The sequence below is a fragment of the Loxodonta africana genome, chromosome 8, assembly GCF_030014295.1.
Source record: "Loxodonta africana isolate mLoxAfr1 chromosome 8, mLoxAfr1.hap2, whole genome shotgun sequence".
Classification (NCBI taxonomy): domain Eukaryota; kingdom Metazoa; phylum Chordata; class Mammalia; order Proboscidea; family Elephantidae; genus Loxodonta; species Loxodonta africana.
The window spans coordinates 31,799,740-31,817,965 of record NC_087349.1 but is presented as its reverse complement, the minus strand read 5'-3'; the positions used below and the strand labels follow the sequence as shown (position 1 = coordinate 31,817,965).

The following is an 18,226-nucleotide window of genomic DNA, read 5'->3' as shown; positions in this document are numbered from 1 at the left end:
GTGTTACTAATGTGTTTGGTTTAAAAATAATGGGTTTGTTCAAAATTCTGCTCAAGCTACCCCTGATATTTTGTTTCATTTCAGTTTTGGCAGTTCATATTAATTATGATCTCTGAGGTACTTATTAAATTACAATTATCCAAATGTATTCATTTCTCTTTATAAATGGGTTCATTCTAGAAAAAGAGGCCAATACATTGGCTCAGAATATCAGATCTTTTCAGATGCAAGAATCTTTTATTTTCATACTTTTTAAAGGTAGTCTTTATCACTAGCATCTATTCTAGATAAGAATTGTTCATGTAATGGCATTGCTATTTTCTTTAAATGTGGGATTAGGAGCCTAGTCAAATTCTAAATATGACTTTTTACTCTCCTCATCCTTCACATCACTATTCTTCTGCAAGATCCCAAGTTTCAGGTGATCTCACAAATGTGATGTGTACCTGTCTTAGTACTATCTAGTGCCGCTATAACAGAAATACCACAAGTGGATGGCTTCAACAAACAAGTTTATTCTCTCACAGTCTAGTAGGCTAGAAGTCCAAACTCAGGGCTTCAGCTCCAGGGGAAGGCATTCTCTCTGTCAGCTCTGGAGGAAGGTCCTTGTCATCAATCTTCCCCTGGACTAGGAGTGTTTTAGTGCAGGGACTCCAGGTCCAAAGGACATGCTCTGCTCCTGGCACTACTTTCTTGGTGGTATGAGGTCCCTATGTCTCTCTGCTCACTTCTCTCTTTTATATCTCAAAAGAGTTTGATTTAAGACACAACCTAATCTTGTAGATTGAGTTCTGACTCATTAACATATAAAAAAAAATTTTTTTTTTAACATAACTGCCGCTAATTCCACCTCATTAACATCCCAGTGGTAGGATTTATAACACATAGGAAAATCACATCAGATGACAAAATGGTGGACAATCACACAATATGGGGAATCATGGACTAGCCAAGTTGACACACATTTTGGGGGGACATAATTCAATCCCAGACAGTAGGTTTTTTGTCTGTTTAAGTGAATTTGTACCCACATGTATCAAACCAATGGCAACTAACAACAACTATCTTTCTACCTGTCTACCTATCTACCTACCTACCAACCTACCTCTCTCTCTACCTACCTACCTACCTATCTATGTTCTCCATGTACAATTTAGTGACATTGGTTACATTCTTCAAGTTGTGTAACCGTTTTCATCCTCCTTAGAAAGTCCATATCATCCACATATGTTTTATTTTTTTGATGAGTATCCTAGGTCAGAAATAAAATAATCATCTCCTTTTACTTATGCAGGATTTTCCATCTTAGCACCATGATAGTGAATATATATATATATATAGCTTATGTATTAATAATAATTAGTAATTTGTGTGACTTTAAAATTTATTTAAATGCTGTAATTTGTACATATCATTCTTCAGTTATATTCATTAATAACAATGGCACCAAGTGTCTAGTGATGCACTGTCAGAAATGTTCTTTGTTGAACTCGCTTTTCTCCATTCCAATTACATTTTTCAGATCTAGCTATTTTGTTGGTACGTAGGAATCTGTTTCATTCTTTTTAACTGCTGTCTTGCACTCATGTGTATCAAAGCAGAAACGTGCCCCACAGGGTTTTCAGTGGCTGATTTTTGAGAAGTAGGTAGCCAGGACTTTTTTCCAAGGTTCCTCTGGGTGGAGTCAAGCCTCCAGCCTTTTAGTTAGCAGCCAAGTGGGGAAATCATTTACACCACCTAGGGAATCCATTGTACTCATAATGCATTACATATTATTTACGCATTTAGCTAATGATGAACGTTTAGATCGCTCCAAGTTTTTACTCAGTACTGCAGTGAACATCTTTAAATATTTCTCCTTGCCAAGTATACAAGTGTTTCTTTAGTGTATATAGCAGTTGAATCCTGGGGTCATAGGATATATATGCACATTTTGAGTTTTACAAGATACTGCCAAATTGCGTTTTCATTGTATTTTTAATTTTTTTTTGTTTTAAATATTTCATAATAAAAAAATTTTATTGTTGTAAATATATATATATAAAACACAGCATTTATCAATTCAACCTTTTTCAGGTGTACAGTTTAGCAACATCAATTACATTAACCATGTTGTGCAACCATCATCTATCCTTGGCAATTTTCCCATCACCAAAAAACAAAAACCCACTGCTTTCCAAACAATGACACCCTTCCCTCCCCGCTGCCCTACTCCTGGTAACCACCAGTAAACGCTGGTTTCCATACATTTATCTATTCTTATTATTTCATGTAGGTGAGATTATATAATTTGTCCCCTTGTGATTGACTTATGTTACTCAGCATAATGTTTTCAAGGTTTATCCATGTTGTAGCATGTATTAGGACTTCATTTCTCTTTATGGCTAATATTCCATTGTATGTATATAACATTTTTTTTTTAATTTTCATCCATTCATCTATTGATAGATACTTGGGTTGTTTCCACCTTTTGCCTATTGTAAATGGTGCTTCAGTGAACATCAGTGTACATGTGTCTGTTTGTGTTGCTGCTTTCAAGTTGCTTAGGTATATACCTAGAAATGGAAATGCTGGATCATATGGTAATTCTGTGTTTAACTTTTTGAAGAACTGCCATACTGTTTTTCACAGAGGCTGTACCATTTTACATTCTCGCTGCAATGGATAGGTTTCAGTTTCTCCACATCTTCACCAATATTTATTGTTTTCCTTTTTTTGAGGATCCGATATTTTTTGGTTTTGTGTTAATTTTTTTTTAAGGAGGGGTGTGACATGATCAGTTTAAGTAAATGAATAACTTGAGTTGTTTAAAGAAATGTGGATCACAGAGTCTACTATTTTTAATGCTATCTGTTGACCAAGCTTTCTTCTATCAACTGAGAAAAATTTTGGCTTTCTTATGTGGTAAATATTCTCAACAGTTAGTCTACTGTCACTATGCTATATAACAGTATTGAAGAGTATAATCCTTTGGAAAGTGGAACAACTGAATTCTTAGGAATTCCATATCCTCCAGATATGTTTTACTTTTTTTGATAAGTGTCCTAGTGTGGAAAGAATATAATCATTTCCTTTTACTTATGCGGGATTTTCTATCTTAACACCATAATAGTGAATGATGGAGACCAAGTTCTACGAATACACACACATATCTAGTATGTACGTAGACACATATGTGCTCATATACAGATATACATAAGTATATACATACACGTATGTACTACATACATACACACACATGTATGTTGTTGTTATTGTGTGCCGTCTAGTCAATTCCGACCCATAGCGACCCTGTAGAGCAGAGCTGTCCTATAGGGTTTCCTAGACTGTAATCTTTGTAGGAGCAGATCACCAGGTCTTTTCTCTCGAGGAGCGGCCAGTTGGTTCAAACTGTAAACCTTTTGATTAGCAGCCAAGCACTTAACCACTGTGCTACCAAGGCGCCTTACACATATATGTACACAGATCAAACTAAAGGAGAAAAAACATGTAACAGTAGTTACAAACCAAAAACTGGTTGCAATAGAGTTGATTTCTACTCATAGCAACCCTAAAGGACAGCGCAGAACTTCCCCACAGAGCTTCCAAGCAGTGCCTAGTGGATTCAAACTACTGACCCTTTGGTTATCAGCCATAGCACGTACTTAGTAGATGCTAAAAGGATGTAATGTAAAATTTAGCATTCATTTATAATAAGAATTCACAGTAACAATAGAAATGTAAAGAACCTTCATAAATACAATAACTTTTTTTAATTAACAAACACCCCAAAATAAGCATCATTCTAAATCTTGAAAAATTTATGTCATTTTTTAAACAACAGGAATAATGAAAATATTATTCACCTAGAACACCCAAGAGACTCTAATAAAAAGCAAGCAAACAAAAAAACCTGGCTAGAATTAATAGGGGGATACTGTGAGGGAGCCCTGGTGGTGCAATGGTTAAGTGCTCAGCTGCTAACTGGAAGGTTCATGGCTCAAACCCACCAGCTGCAGTTCTGTAGATAGAAGAAGCAGTCCGCTTCTATAAAGATTACAGCCTTAGAAACCCTATGGGGCAGTTCTACTCTGTCCTTTAGGATTGCAATGAGTCAGAATCTAACCCAATGGCAAAGGAGGTGGGTTTTTTTTGGGGGGGGGGAGGGGGATGTTTATAAGATGGCTGGATAATAGATAAATGTACAAAAATAATTAGCTTTTATCTATAATACCAATAACCATCACTAAATTAAAATAGAAAACTTCAATTTCACAATACTTAGGAATAAATCTAACAGGAAATTTATAAGACATATATGAAAAAAATTTAAATTCTCATTGAAGATATGAAACAAGATCTGAATTAATAGAAAAGTAGATCACTATTTTTAATAAGATTTAACATCTTAAAAAAAGGAGGCCTGGTGGCATAATGGGTAAACGCTCATCTACTAACCAAAAGGTTGGCAGTTCAAGCGCACCCAGCAGCTCTGTGGGAGAAAGACCTGGCGATCTGCTCCCATAAAGACTAAAAAAAAAACAGCCTACAAAATCCTATTGGGCAGTTCTACTCTGTCACATGGGGTTGCTGTGAGTTGAAATCTACTGGACAGCACCCAACAACGTCTTAAAAATGTGAGCTCTCCCCAAACCTACATGTACATTTAATAAAATAATTATTACATCTCAATGGGGTTGTTTTTGGAATTTTGTTAGACTGAAGTTACATTTCATATGGGGAGGAAATATAACAAGTAGTTACCATTTAAAAAAACCAAAAGATGGAAAAACCTGGTAGTGTTTTAGCATAACAATAGAAAAAAAAAGATCAGAAGAATCAAACAGAGAGCCAAGAAATAGATCTTAGGACATTTGGGATTTGATATGTGATAAAGTGAAAAAGAGGAAGGCCCTCAACAAGATGGATTGACACAGTGGCTGCAACAATGGGCTCAAGCCTAGTAATGATGGTGAGGATGGCACAGGACCCAGCAGTGTTTCGTTCTGTTGTACATATTGTTGCCATGAGTCAGAGCCGACTTGACGGTGCCTAACAACAACAACAAAAGTGATACAGAAATTTAGTGAAAAACATTTATCTAATAAATCATGCCTGCTATCCAACTAAAACAAAAGTTTAAATTTTATCTCACACCATATGTAAATATAAACTGTATCTCAAAAAAAATTTAATTACCAAAAGAGCAATACACATTTTAAAAGAAAATTTAGGATATTTTATGTATAACCTGAAGGTTGGGTAGTATATTTAAACCATTACAGAAATTCCAGGCAGATAAATTGACTTCATGAAAAAAAATTTTTTCTTATGACAGACTGGCATGTACATTTTGAAAACAGAAATAAGACAAATGATTTTAACATACAGCAGAAAAAGTTGTTAATATCTATAACATACAAAGAAAAATGAATTGATAAGAAAAAGACAAAGTCAAATAAAAAGACACATTTTCACAGAAGAGGAAATCCACATGGCTAATTAATATTTAAAACTTCACCATTATCAAGGAAAATGCAAATTAAAATGACAAGCAAAATTAAAGTGTGATCATATCTGTTGCTGGTGGCGATGTGAGAAAAAGGACAGTCTGAAATCTCACTGGTGAAAATGTAATTTTTAAAAATTGTTTGAAAAGGAATCTGGTAATATCTTTTAAAAACAAAGAGACAAACTTCTGACCTATATGTTCCATTCATGGGGATAAATCTCATAGAAAGAAATTCACAAAAGCATAATGTGATATTATCAGTAATTTTCGGGGGGGGGGGATGGGCAAGTGGGTTGGTAGTAAATGCCAGGGAAGAACACATAGTATTTAATAGAGCTACATTTGCAATGTTTAGTTTTGTATTTCCAGCCTAGTCCAGTCCAGGCTGCAAATAAACATGTGAGCAAATGAATTCAAGCACAGAATTGCCTGAAAGTTAGCTTGCATTGATCTACTTTCTTATTGTAGTATTCAGATGTTGGTTTATCAAGGTTAGCGTGGTGTTGATTACTAAAATATTTATACATCTAAACGATGTGTTTTTTTATTCATTGGTATTTCAGTCAATTAGCAGAAAATGTGGGGATTTAAGAATATTCTTCCTGTTTGTTTTTACTGCCAAAACATTTTCTAGTGAAAATACCAAATCAAATATTACAGAGAGGTTGTCCTCCTAGAAGCAGGATGAAATTTCTCAGTAAAAGGAAGGTAAAGAACAGATCGCCCCTGACTGGCATCCCCTCTCCCGTTCTTATAATGAGAAGTTAATAAGATGAATAAAAATATTATAGAACGATTTAGCATGACTGAAATATTAAACAAAATAAGTTAGCCGTGTCCCTAGTGGTGGTGTTTAGAACGTAGAGAAGGAGATAAAGATATTGTCCGGGAACATGGTGCCTCCCCCTTCACCTCAACCTTAACAATGCTGGCTTTTAGCTGAAAAGCACCTGACTACATGCATAGTGACCTCATCACAGCAGTACATCCTGAAAGGATGTGCAAACCGGGGACTTGAATGCAGGGTTCTAATTCTCAGTCTAATGCTTTTTTTATGCACGATCCCTTGTACATTCCTCACAAGTCATATGCCAGTAACATCTGTGTGATCAGGCCTTAATAGGAATCTGCTTTTCCTCCAATGGGGCAATGGGGCACAACATCACCCTGGGCAAGTATCCTACTTAAGGCCAAGTGGGAATGAATGCCATCTACAGACACTGGTAAATAACCCATTTTAAAATTGCAAGAGTCACCAGTGTTTGAGTGTATATCATGGACCAGCCTTTTTATATTAAGTTACTTCTAGTTTTTATATATGAGGCATTGGTGGTTCAGTGGTAAAATTCTTGCCTTTCTAAGAGGGAGACCAGAAACATCGGTGGCATAGTGGTTAAGAGCTATGCTGGTAACCAAAAGATCAGCACTTCAAATCCACCAGGTGCTCCTTGGAAACCATCTGGGGCAGTTCTGTTCTGTTCTATAGGTCACTATGAGTCGGAATTGACTCTTTGGCAATGGGCAATGGGTAAGAGGAGACTGGGGTTCAGGTCTCCTGGCTGATGAATCTCATATGCAGCCACCACTTGTCTGTCAGTGGTAGGTTGCATGTTGCTATCATGCTAAAAAGTTTTCAGTGGAGCTTTCGGACTAAGAAGGTCTAGGAGGAAAGTCCTGTTGATCTATTTCTGAAAATCGGCCAGTGAAAGCCTCAAAGGTCTGACCCCCATCTGATCATGAGGATGGCACAGGTCCTGACAGTGTTTTATTGTGCTGTGGAGTCTCACTCATGAGTTGGGAACTGACTTGGTGGTAGTTAACAACATTAATTTTTACAAGCATTAAAGGAAGGTTCTATAATTCTTATTTTGTAGATGAGGAACTGAGGCCCAGAAAAGACTTGCCCCAAAGCCACTTACTCAATTGGTAGTACAGACAGGGCTAGAAAACAAGGTATTTTGCTTTCTGGCCAATGTTTCTTCCCATGTTTTCTATTTTACACTTGGATTGCCACATTTTATTTCATTGCTTCATATTTATTGAATTGCTTTTAAATGTCATTTCCTTAATTGTTATACTTAACACCGTTTATGAGACGAGAACTGGTATTGTTAGAGGAATTGAGTCGCACCAGCTTGTTAAATGACTGTGTGAGATTTCACAATAAGCATGATGGCCCAGGGTTCAAATTCTGAGCCTCGTGTTATCCAATTCAGTATTTCAGCTTTGACACTTATCGAGCAACCACTACAAGCACAATTTACTCGATATCTGATAGCTCTCAAATGAGTATCGTAAACAGAATTCAAATTTTATCTCACTTAGTCACTCAGGAACAAGAACACTTGGATGTCATCTTCTTGGCATCTTCCCAGGGCACACCCAACCTGGAAGCCCTCCCAAGTGTGGAGGAAGGTCATACACTGAGAAATTCCATTGCTTCTAAACAGGGCTAAGGAAGGAGAGCCCAGCAGGAAGCTGTCACTCATCAGGCATCCCCTCAGCAGGCCTGGGGCACTCCAGGGATGCAAGGCCTGGCTCGCTGATTGACAGTGCAGAAAAGACCAGGCATTGGCGCATACTATACTATTGTGGCCCCAAAAACCAACTGCCATGGGATCAACCCTGACTCATGGCAACCCCATGTACGTCAGAGTAAAACTGTGCTCCATAGGGTTTTCAGTGGCTGAGTTTTCGGCCTTTCTTCTGAGGCACCCGTGTGTGTACTGAAACCTCCAATTGAGCACATTAGCAGCTGAGCACGTTTTACTGTTTGCACACTATTATAGGAGCTGAAAAATAATCCAAAACCAAACCAAACCCGTTGCCATCAAGTCGATTTCAACTCATAGTGACCCTGTAGGACAGAGCAGTGCTGCCCTATAGGGTTTCCAAGGCTGTAATCTTTACAGAAGCAGACTGCCACATCTTTCTCCTGAGGAGTGGCTGGTGGGTTCGAACAGCTGACTTTTCAGTTAGCACCTGAGTGCCTAACCACTGGGCCATCTGGGCTCTGCTCTGAAAATGAAAAGGAATCAGAGTAGCTTGCGGTTTTAATCGAAACGACAGAGTAACAAGGCAGCAAGAAACTATCTAGCAATCCTTCCTCAAATCCTTAATTTTCTTAAAGTATTTTCTTCTTTCCCTCAGCCAGCTACAAGTTAGAGATTGAAGAGTGATGGGACCAATGGGGGTGCACTTTCTGTTCCTCTTTGGAGGAATCCGATATTGTTCCATTAATTCTGAGTGTCTAAAGCTTGAGCTCACTGGAGGATCTTCTGATTTCTTTCTTCAGATTGTTTCTCTATTTTGTTTCATCCTTATCATATAGGAAAGAAGAAAGAAAACTTTATTCTCCATCTCTCTCCTCCTATTTCCTTGACATGTTAAAGTATCAATATTACGGGTTCTTTATTAAGAAAAGAATTCGGCTGAAACAGCCTTTTATTTATCCGGTCTTAAGAAAAGAAAATAAATGTAATAAAATTTATACATTTGTGCTCTTTGGGCATTTAAATTCAGTCCAGATATTTACTAAAGTGTAGACTGTCATTCATTATATTCTGTTTCTTATATTCCCCTTCACTTTTTTCTTCTCTTTTATTCTGCTTTTATATCTTCATTTCTTTTCTATAGCTATCTCCTTCTCTGACAAGTATTCATTTTCTTTCTTTTTCTTCCTTGTACACTGTTCTTTGTTTCCTTTTCTTATCTGCTTGCCTTCCTTTGTAGCTGAATATTTGATTACTCACCGTTTCTCCCATCTCTTCCTTTCTTCCTTCATTCTCCATGTCTTTATTGAGTGCTTGCAGCCTCTAAGTCCATAATCCCCAAGTTTAGCTGTGTTGTAATCACTACTATTGAGATAACTACTCATATTTCTAAATTTAAAAACATGATGTTAAAGAGATATTTGAAAAAAAATGAAAAACTTCAATAACTCCAGCAACCTCTGGCTTTTTAACAATGCATTAGAAGACTTGCTTCTTTTACAAAAATCTGTACTCAGTCTATTCATAAGTTAGTCTTTCTTTTTTTTCCTCTATAAAACATATATTGCTTTTTAAAGACAGTGGGATTTGGGGAAGGAAAATATGGTGCAGGAGAGAAGAATGGAGTCAAAAAGAAATCCGCATTTAAGCTGTGTTGTATGTGAATGCCTTGTACAGGAGAGCATGATAAAGGCTAAAAGAGCTAGTTGATCACGGAAGTGCTCCTTTAGCAAGGCTGAAGATTTCAGACACTAGGGCCTGAAATTTAGCTGTAGACCTTGTTGCAGTAAAACCTGTGAAATCTGGAGCCTGTGTAAGGCGGAAACCTGTCAGAGAAGGAAAACTCTAAGTATTTTCCACAAAAATGAGCAAAACTTGTCAAAGGTGGAAAACTTGTGAGACCTGGAAAAACAAGGCAGTCCCCATGAGTTCCAGCTCTCACAGGTTTTACTGTGTTTGAATGGATCCCTAGGTGTATAGCCCAGTCCACAAGTTGAAGAGAGTCCACAAGTCCACAAGAGTGACCACCTAGTCCTAATAGAAAGAGATGAAGCACGTGGTCTCACATGTCTCATAGTTCCTGCAGGTCCTCCCCATATGCAGGCCAATAGGACCCCAACGTTCTCTCTGTTATGTTTCACCAATACCTGAGCAACAGACTCCACTGAGTTCTGCTACATGTCCTCCAGTATGCCAGCATTTTTGATCATGGATGGGGGTGCAAATAATATTCTTTCAGTTTCTCCTTTAAGGAAGCTTATTCTTTTCTGGTGGTTTCCTTTTGAGAGTGAATTTAGATTGGCAGGAAATGCACTTAAGTATGGTAACAGCATCTGTGGTTCACGTAATGGGGCTATGGATAATATACACACATGTTTACATACACATAAATATCCATGTATTTACTTTTTTATATTTTCCAACTTTTTACTTAATGGTCATGAATGATATTCTAAAAACGACATTAAAAATTTGCATCTAAAATTCTGGAGGGGAGATGGGAGGGTAGAGAGGGTTAGAAACTGGCAAAATTGTTACAAAAGAAGAGACTGGAAGGGCTGACTCATTTTTAAGTGGGATTTTTTTATGGAGTAAGGTGTATATAAGCTTATATGTGACGGACTGACTTGATTTGTAAACATTCACTTAAAGCTCAATAAAAATAATTAAAAAAAAAAAAATCACCTGTATGAGACCAAACAGTCAACAACCACTTTAAAACAAAGATGAGAATGTAAGGGGGCAGGGAAACTAGATGAATGGAGATGGAACAACCAGAATGGAAATAATGAGAATGTTCATGCATTGTGAAGAATGTAACCAATGTCACTGAACAATTTGTGTAGAAACTGTTGAATGGGAACCTAAACTGCTGTGTAAACCTTCACCAAAAGCACAATAAAATACTATTAAAAATTTTTTTTTCATCTAAAATTTTGGAAGTGTTGCCCTGACCAACAAAATGAATTACGTTTGAGATAATTGAGTTGCATCATTCAAACTTTCAAGTGTGGTTAAAGCAATACTCTTGACACATGATTACATTTGAAGGGAGACGGACCTTTCAAATTCTGATCCAACATACTAAAAATACCTCTCTAATTTTCTGTTTTTGATAACAGGACATTTCCAAGTTTGCAGAGAAAGACAATATAGTTCTTGGAGAGGGTGGAATCACACTGAGTGGAGGGCAACGAGCCAGAATCTCGTTAGCAAGGTGAGTATCTGATTTTTGGCCCAGCTAGCATTTGCTGTAAATATCATGCATGTAAAAAAGTATAGGCATTTCTCTATTGCTTTATATTCTGTTTCTGGCATTGAAAAATGGTTAGTAGGTTAAGAATCACATTTCATAACTGTAGGTAATGATATAGTATGCAGATTTGATAATGGTTTGGGTTTTTCAAAATGCTGCTCTTATTTTGATATATATGTACTTGTTTGGCTTATAGTGTGGTTTTCTCAAGGAGAAAATGGAAAACTCTGGGATTCTGCATAGCATAAGGAAAGAGAAGATGTATGTCTCTGTTAGTTCCATCATATGTCCTGGCCACTCCAACACACACACACCTGCTTTAGGCTTCGGTTTATGCTTCTAGGTTTAGACAAACATACATTTTCAATTTTTAAACATAATTCATACATTTCATAACAAAAATAGCAAAGCAGATTGTGACACTTGGCTTGAAGTCTGTAATCTTTATAAAAAAATAGGTAGGACAAGTACATCTAATGTTTGTGGAATGGGGAGATCCCTTGGTCTGGGCATTCTGAAGCTGTCAAAGAGAGGTACATATAGTTAATTTGTGTCAAGAAGAAAACCGTGGTTAAACTATAACTTTCAGTTTAAAAAATTATTGGCAATGTGGGATGTCAAATGTTCCTCAAGTTTTCTTTTAACAAAATTCTTCTCAGTGTCCTTCCAAATGTTAACCAGAAATCACATTGACTCACTGATGTTTCAGCTCCTTTCTCTTACTTTCTCCTGTTTCCCTGAGAAGGCTGAGGGAAGGAACTAACATTGGCTAAGTATTTCAAATGCCTGGTGCTGTTCTAGAATATGTGTATGTGTGTGTGTGTAATCTTATTTAATCCCACACAACTCTGTAAAGAAAGGTTTGTTCTTCTCACTTTACAGAAGAGGTGATGAGATAATTGAGGCTGTTAGGCATTAACTTGCCAAAAGCTGCACAGAGAAATGGTAGAGTCAGAATTTGGACTAGGTCCCCTAGGCTCTTTACAATAAACCATGCATTGATTTTGGGATTACACCGTGAAGTTATACATCAATAGGTATTGATAACTCACAGACCAGTTAATGGCTTCTAAATAAATATAATATAATAAATAGAATAGAAGGTGATTAATTTATCCATGAACCAAAGTAAGACTTGTCTTAAACATTCTATTTAAATTTAGATAGGATATAATATATGGCTTCTAGGCACTCAACAAAGAGACTGAGTGTATGTTTATACCAGTTTAAGATTTGGTTTATTGTAGGATATACACAGTTTGAAGCACTAATGAAAATAATTGTTTATTGTTATTCTCATCAGAATGTATAATATTTCCAGTTTGGGATGATAAATATATTATTTCTAGTCTCTTGAGAAATCTCAGTCATAAGTGTGAGGGAAAGAGAAAAGTAAGGACTGAGTGGGGGGAGAAAGACCTTGAAGGTACATCTTGATGCCAGGCCCTTTATTCAGCTCTTGTATGTTGTAATTTATACTACACACTGGGCTGAGGGCTGGGGACCATGGTCTCAGGGAACATCTAGCTCAATTGGGATAACATAGTCTATAAAGAAAATGTTCTATATCCAACTGTGGTGAGTAGTGATTGGGGTCTTAAAAGCCCAACAGCGGCCTTTTAAGGTACATCTACTGGTTGCATCCTGGCCAGAGCAAAGGAGAATGAAGAAGACCAAAGACACAAAGGAGAGATAAGTTCAAAGGACTAGTAGACCACAACTACCACAACCTCCATCAGACTGAGCCCAGAACAGCTAGATGCTGCCCAGTTATCACCACTGACTGCTCTGGCAGGGATCATGATAGAGGGTCCCAGACAGAGTGGGAGAAAAATGTGGAACAAAATTCAAATTTGAAAAAAAAAAAAAAGGACCAAGCTTGCTGGTCTGAGAGAGATTGGAGAAACCGAGAGAGTATGACCCCCGGACACCCTTTTAACTCAGTACTCAGGTCACTCCTGAGATTTACCTCTCAGCCAAAGATTAAACAGGCAGGTCTCTAGGGCCAACAATAATACACACAAGGGACATGCTTCATAGTTCAATCATCTATACAAAACTAATGGGCACACCAACCCAAAAGGCAAAGACGAAAAGGCAGAAAGGGATAGGAAAACTGTACAAATGGAAACGGGAGCCTGGGAGGGAGAAGGGGAGAATGTTGACACATCTCAGGGTTGGCAACCAATGCCACAAAACAGTTTATGTATTAACTGTTTAATGAGGAACTAATTTGCTATGTAAACTTTCACCTAAGTCACAATAAAAAAAAAAAATGATTTATAGTCTTGGAAAAAAAAATATACTACAAAGTTCCTTTAACCTCAAATTTTACTTTGACTTTTTGCCATTTCTGTTTTTTTTTTTTTCATTCCTTCTCTTAATTACATGCTGATTGAACACAACGTTCTTACCAAAAGTACCAAGAATTGTACATAAACACTAAATCCTATGTGGTTGGAATAAGAGTAGGCTTACTATCACACCTGAAGATTTAAGATGCTATGAGGAAATTATCTCATTTCCATTAATGTGGGACTCCATCTTCATCTTACTACTGTTCTAAGACCAATTCAGTGAAGATTTTAGTTGCTTATAAAGTTTTATTTTTTAACTTAAAAAGTAAAATAATATGGATATAATTTCTATTGTGAATTATCCATCCTTCACTTGTTTGGAACTTTTATGAATATGGGAGTATAAAAAAAGCAAAATGCAGCATCAATTATACAGGCACAACACCATTGCTACCAATTGCTTGTTTAAGATAGGCTGTAAAACAGTACATGATTTGTTGATATCAGTCAAGACTTTGAAAAACATTAAAAAAAAAAAAAAGCACTTCACGTAAGTACTGTAATTTAGTTGCTTTCTCTTGCATTTCATCGGATAGAAAGTATTTTCTTCTTTGTCTCCCTAACATGTAAGATCTTTGAGGGTAGGGACTGTATTGTTTGCTGTTGTATTCCCAGCACAGAGCATGGTGTCTGACTTTTGATAGGTGCTATTTTTTTTATTGTTGTTGGAAGCTGTTTTTTTGTAATATTTTAAGGTAGCATTTTAAATTGTATAGTGAGATTCAGTTTGTAACTTTTGCTCATGCATGTTACTTGAAGTTAGCAAAAACACTTCTGTTATTCTTGAAATGCTGTGAAAAGCCATAAAAGTCATCCATGTCTTCTACCTTTGTTCTCATTTAAAATTGTCGGTAGTGCAATGGCTAAATGCTGGGCTGCTAACTGAAAGGTTGGCAGTTCAAACCCACCCAACGGCTCTGTAGGAGAAAGACCTGGTGATCTGCTTTGGTGAAGATTACAGCCTAGGAAACCCAGTGGGGGCAGTTCTTCTGCGTCACATTGGTGTGCTATGAGTCATAATTGACTCAACAGTACCTGACGACAACAACCACACTGAATAACAAGGGAAATATTGAGAAAATCTAATTTAACTTCCATTTTCTTTTTAGGGCAGTGTACAAAGATGCTGATTTGTACCTATTAGACTCTCCTTTTGGATACCTAGATGTTTTAACAGAAAAAGAAATTTTTGAAAGGTATGTTCTTTAAATAGCTTACTTATGATGTTCCTGCTCAAGGCAAGAAAAAAATGATCTGTACCATCATAGACTGCATATTGCCTCTTGAGAAATAATGTCTGTCATTGCCGTGACTCAATTTGGTAGAACGCAATATAGCACTTAGTCAATCTGATCTTTCCTTCATGGTCCAGATTCAAGACCCATTAAAGCCTTTTCTGACCATCTCATGCTCAGTCATCCTCTTCCACCTCTAAACTGTTACAGCAATTTACTATCTATATAATTTTTATGGTAGCATTCCCTTGTAGCATATCTTTTATTATTTTGATTATTATCTGAAATTTTTATTTGTTCCTTTTTTGTGTGTTAATATTTTATTCTCTGTCCTTAGAAAATAAAATTTTTAAGGAACTACATATGCTGAAAGTTTTAATGTAGATGAATGCTCAGACTATTCATCTGCTTCAATAAACCAGAAACCCAGTGCTGTCGAGTCAATTCCAACTCATAGCGACCCCACAGGACAGAGTAGAACTGCCTCATAGAGTTTCTGCCTGGTGGATTCAAACCGCCGACCTTTTGGTTAGCAGCCGTAGGACTTAACCAGTACACCACCAGGGTTCCCTCTACTTCAATAGCTCCCTCCAAGTCTCCTCCTCAGTCACGAAGAGCTCAGAATTTACATGTTGCTGGAGTTCCCATTAGGACTTAATGTATGTAAAGTTCCTAAAAGGAAGAGTTAATTTATAGGACTTGATTTCAAAGTTTCAAAATGATTTCATGGACTATAGCTTATTAAGAGAATAGTCACTATATTCTTTTAAAAATAAAGATTTTTAACTAATAAGGATATATAGTATGTGTGTGTAAAGTGTTTGCATTATTCCTAGAAGCACCTTTAATAGAAGTTAGTTGAATTTAATACTTAGGACACCATTTTACAATCCTGTAACTGTGGTAATTAACTGCTTATGAGTTTGGCTGCTTTCCAAAAGTTTGGCAGTTCAAATCCACCAGCTGCTCCTTGGAAACCTTATGGGGTAGTTCCAGTCTGTCCTATAGGGTCACTATGAGTTGGAATCAACTCAATGGCAAGCGTTTTTTTTTTTTTTTCTTAATATAAACTTTGCTAGCTGTGATCGTATGCTAGATTATGATTTAGAATGATACCTCTTTCTACGCGATATACATAATATGCACTGTATATACATAGTATGTAGTGTATATATAGCCCATTGCCATCAAGTTGATTCCAACTCACAGCCACCCTATAGGACAGAGTAGAACTGTCCCATGGGGCTTCCGAGGCTGTAATCTTTATGAAAGTAGACTGCCACATCTTTCCCCTGTGGAGCAGCTGGTGGGTTTGAACCACTGACCTTTCGATTAGCAACCGAGTGTTTACCACTGCACGAGTAGTGCTCCTTCTTTTTAATATAAGAAATTTAATTTCATTCTCGGTCTCTTGACACTCAACTTTACAATATAGCATGCTCTTTCATGCTATAATAATTTAAGAGACTCCAAATAAATTAATATAGAACATTTATTTTTAGAATCATTTTAAGTATAATAATAAAATTGTATAGTAGAGGTTTTATATAATAAAACATTAATAAAATGCTAAAAGACATATATTATTGTAATAAAGAATCTATAAAATGGATACCTTACTTATATCTTTTTCTGTTCTCAAAGCTGTGTCTGTAAATTGATGGCGAACAAAACTAGAATTTTGGTCACTTCTAAAATGGAACATTTAAAGAAAGCTGACAAAATATTAATTTTACATGAAGGTAGCAGCTATTTTTATGGGACATTTTCTGAACTACAAACTCTACGGCCAGACTTCAGCTCGGAGCTCATGGGATATGATTCTTTCGATCAGTTTAGTGCAGAAAGAAGAAATTCAATCCTAACGGAGACCTTACGGCGTTTCTCATTAGAAGGAGATACTGTCTCCTGGAATGAAACAAAAAAGCAGTCTTTTAAACAAGCTGGAGAGTTTGGTGAAAAAAGGAAGAACTCTATTCTCAATTCAATCAACTCCATAAGAAAATTTTCAGTAGTACAAAAGACTCCACTACAAATGAATGGTATTGATGAAGATTCTGACGAGCCTTTGGAGAGAAGGCTGTCCCTAGTTCCGGATTCTGAGCAAGGAGAGGCCATCCTACCTCGAAGTAACGTGATCAACACGGGTCCCACATTTCAGAGACGAAGAAGACAGTCTGTTCTCAACCTGATGACACGCCCCTCAATTAACCAAGGTCAAAACATTCACCGAAGGACAGCAGCATCCGCACGAAAAATGTCACTGGCCCCTCAGGCTAACTTAACTGAAATGGATATATATTCAAGAAGATTATCTCAAGACAGTGGCTTGGAAATAAGTGAAGAAATTAATGAAGAAGATTTAAAGGTATGTAAAATATTAAAGGTATGTATGAAATATGGGGGAATTGGTACTTCAGTGGTAGAGTTCTCACCTTCTGTGCAGGAGACCTGGGTTCCATTCCCAGCCAATGCAACAGTGCACAGCCACCAACCATATTCAGGAGAGGCTTGTGTGTTGCTGTGATGCTGAGCAAGTTTCAGTGGAGCTTCTAGACTAAGACGTACTAAGAAAGGCCTGGCAATCTACTTCTGAAAAATCAACCAGGGAAAACCCTATAGATCACAATGGCCCGATCCTGTTGTGCATAGAGTTGCTATGAGTTGGGGGCTGACTCCAAGCAGCTAAAAACAACAACAATATAAAATATTAGTGATTTTAAGTAGTACAATTAAATATAATGCGATATTTCATATATAACAAAATTTACTCAGACTTCAGGATTAGGATGAGGTTCATTTTAAGACTCAAAAAGTCCAAAGTCCGTAAACAGTAAGTAACTTCAAAATGTGAAAGAATCAATTGCAGTGGACATATCTATTCCCACAAAATGTATCGCTATCAAAAACAGAGGTTTAGTGCCTGGTCTTTTAATAAACCAAAAAACCAAAACCAAACCCAGTGCCGTCGAGTTGATTCTGACTCATAGCGACCCTATAGCGTACTGGGTAAGCACTACAGCTGCTAACCAAAGGGTTGGCAGTTCGAATCTGCCAGGCTCTCCTTGGAAACTCTATGGGGCAGTTCTACTCTGTCCTATAGGGTCGCTATGAGTCGGTCTTTTAATAGACCAGTGAAAATTATTACGAAATCGGAAACTTTAGAACCACCTTATGCCTTCTCTGGGAAGAGGTGGAGTATAAATAAATACATAAACAACTAGTAGCTTCAGTTATTTAGAGCCTGAGAAGTATTTCTGCGTGACGGCAAGAGTTTTTTTAAAAGAAGGTATGTGAAAATTATACATGTACTAGTTCCAATCTTCAGACGGAAAGTCTGTTGTATTGTTTTAAAGAATAAAATGCTTTTATTTAAAACAGGGAGCAATATAAAA

At 36.9% G+C, this 18,226-nt stretch overlaps 1 protein-coding gene across 1 annotated transcript in view; it reads left to right on the top strand.

The window, feature by feature from the left end:
* The window catches only part of CFTR (CF transmembrane conductance regulator), a 196,596-nt gene that overhangs the window by 101,265 nt on the left and 77,105 nt on the right, over positions 1 to 18,226 (top strand). Inside the window, exons 12-14 of the mRNA XM_064290397.1 lie at positions 11,106 to 11,200; positions 14,706 to 14,792; positions 16,476 to 17,199. Of these exons, the coding sequence (XP_064146467.1) occupies positions 11,106 to 11,200; positions 14,706 to 14,792; positions 16,476 to 17,199 (906 nt within the window). The remainder of the gene's footprint in view (positions 1 to 11,105; positions 11,201 to 14,705; positions 14,793 to 16,475; positions 17,200 to 18,226) is intronic.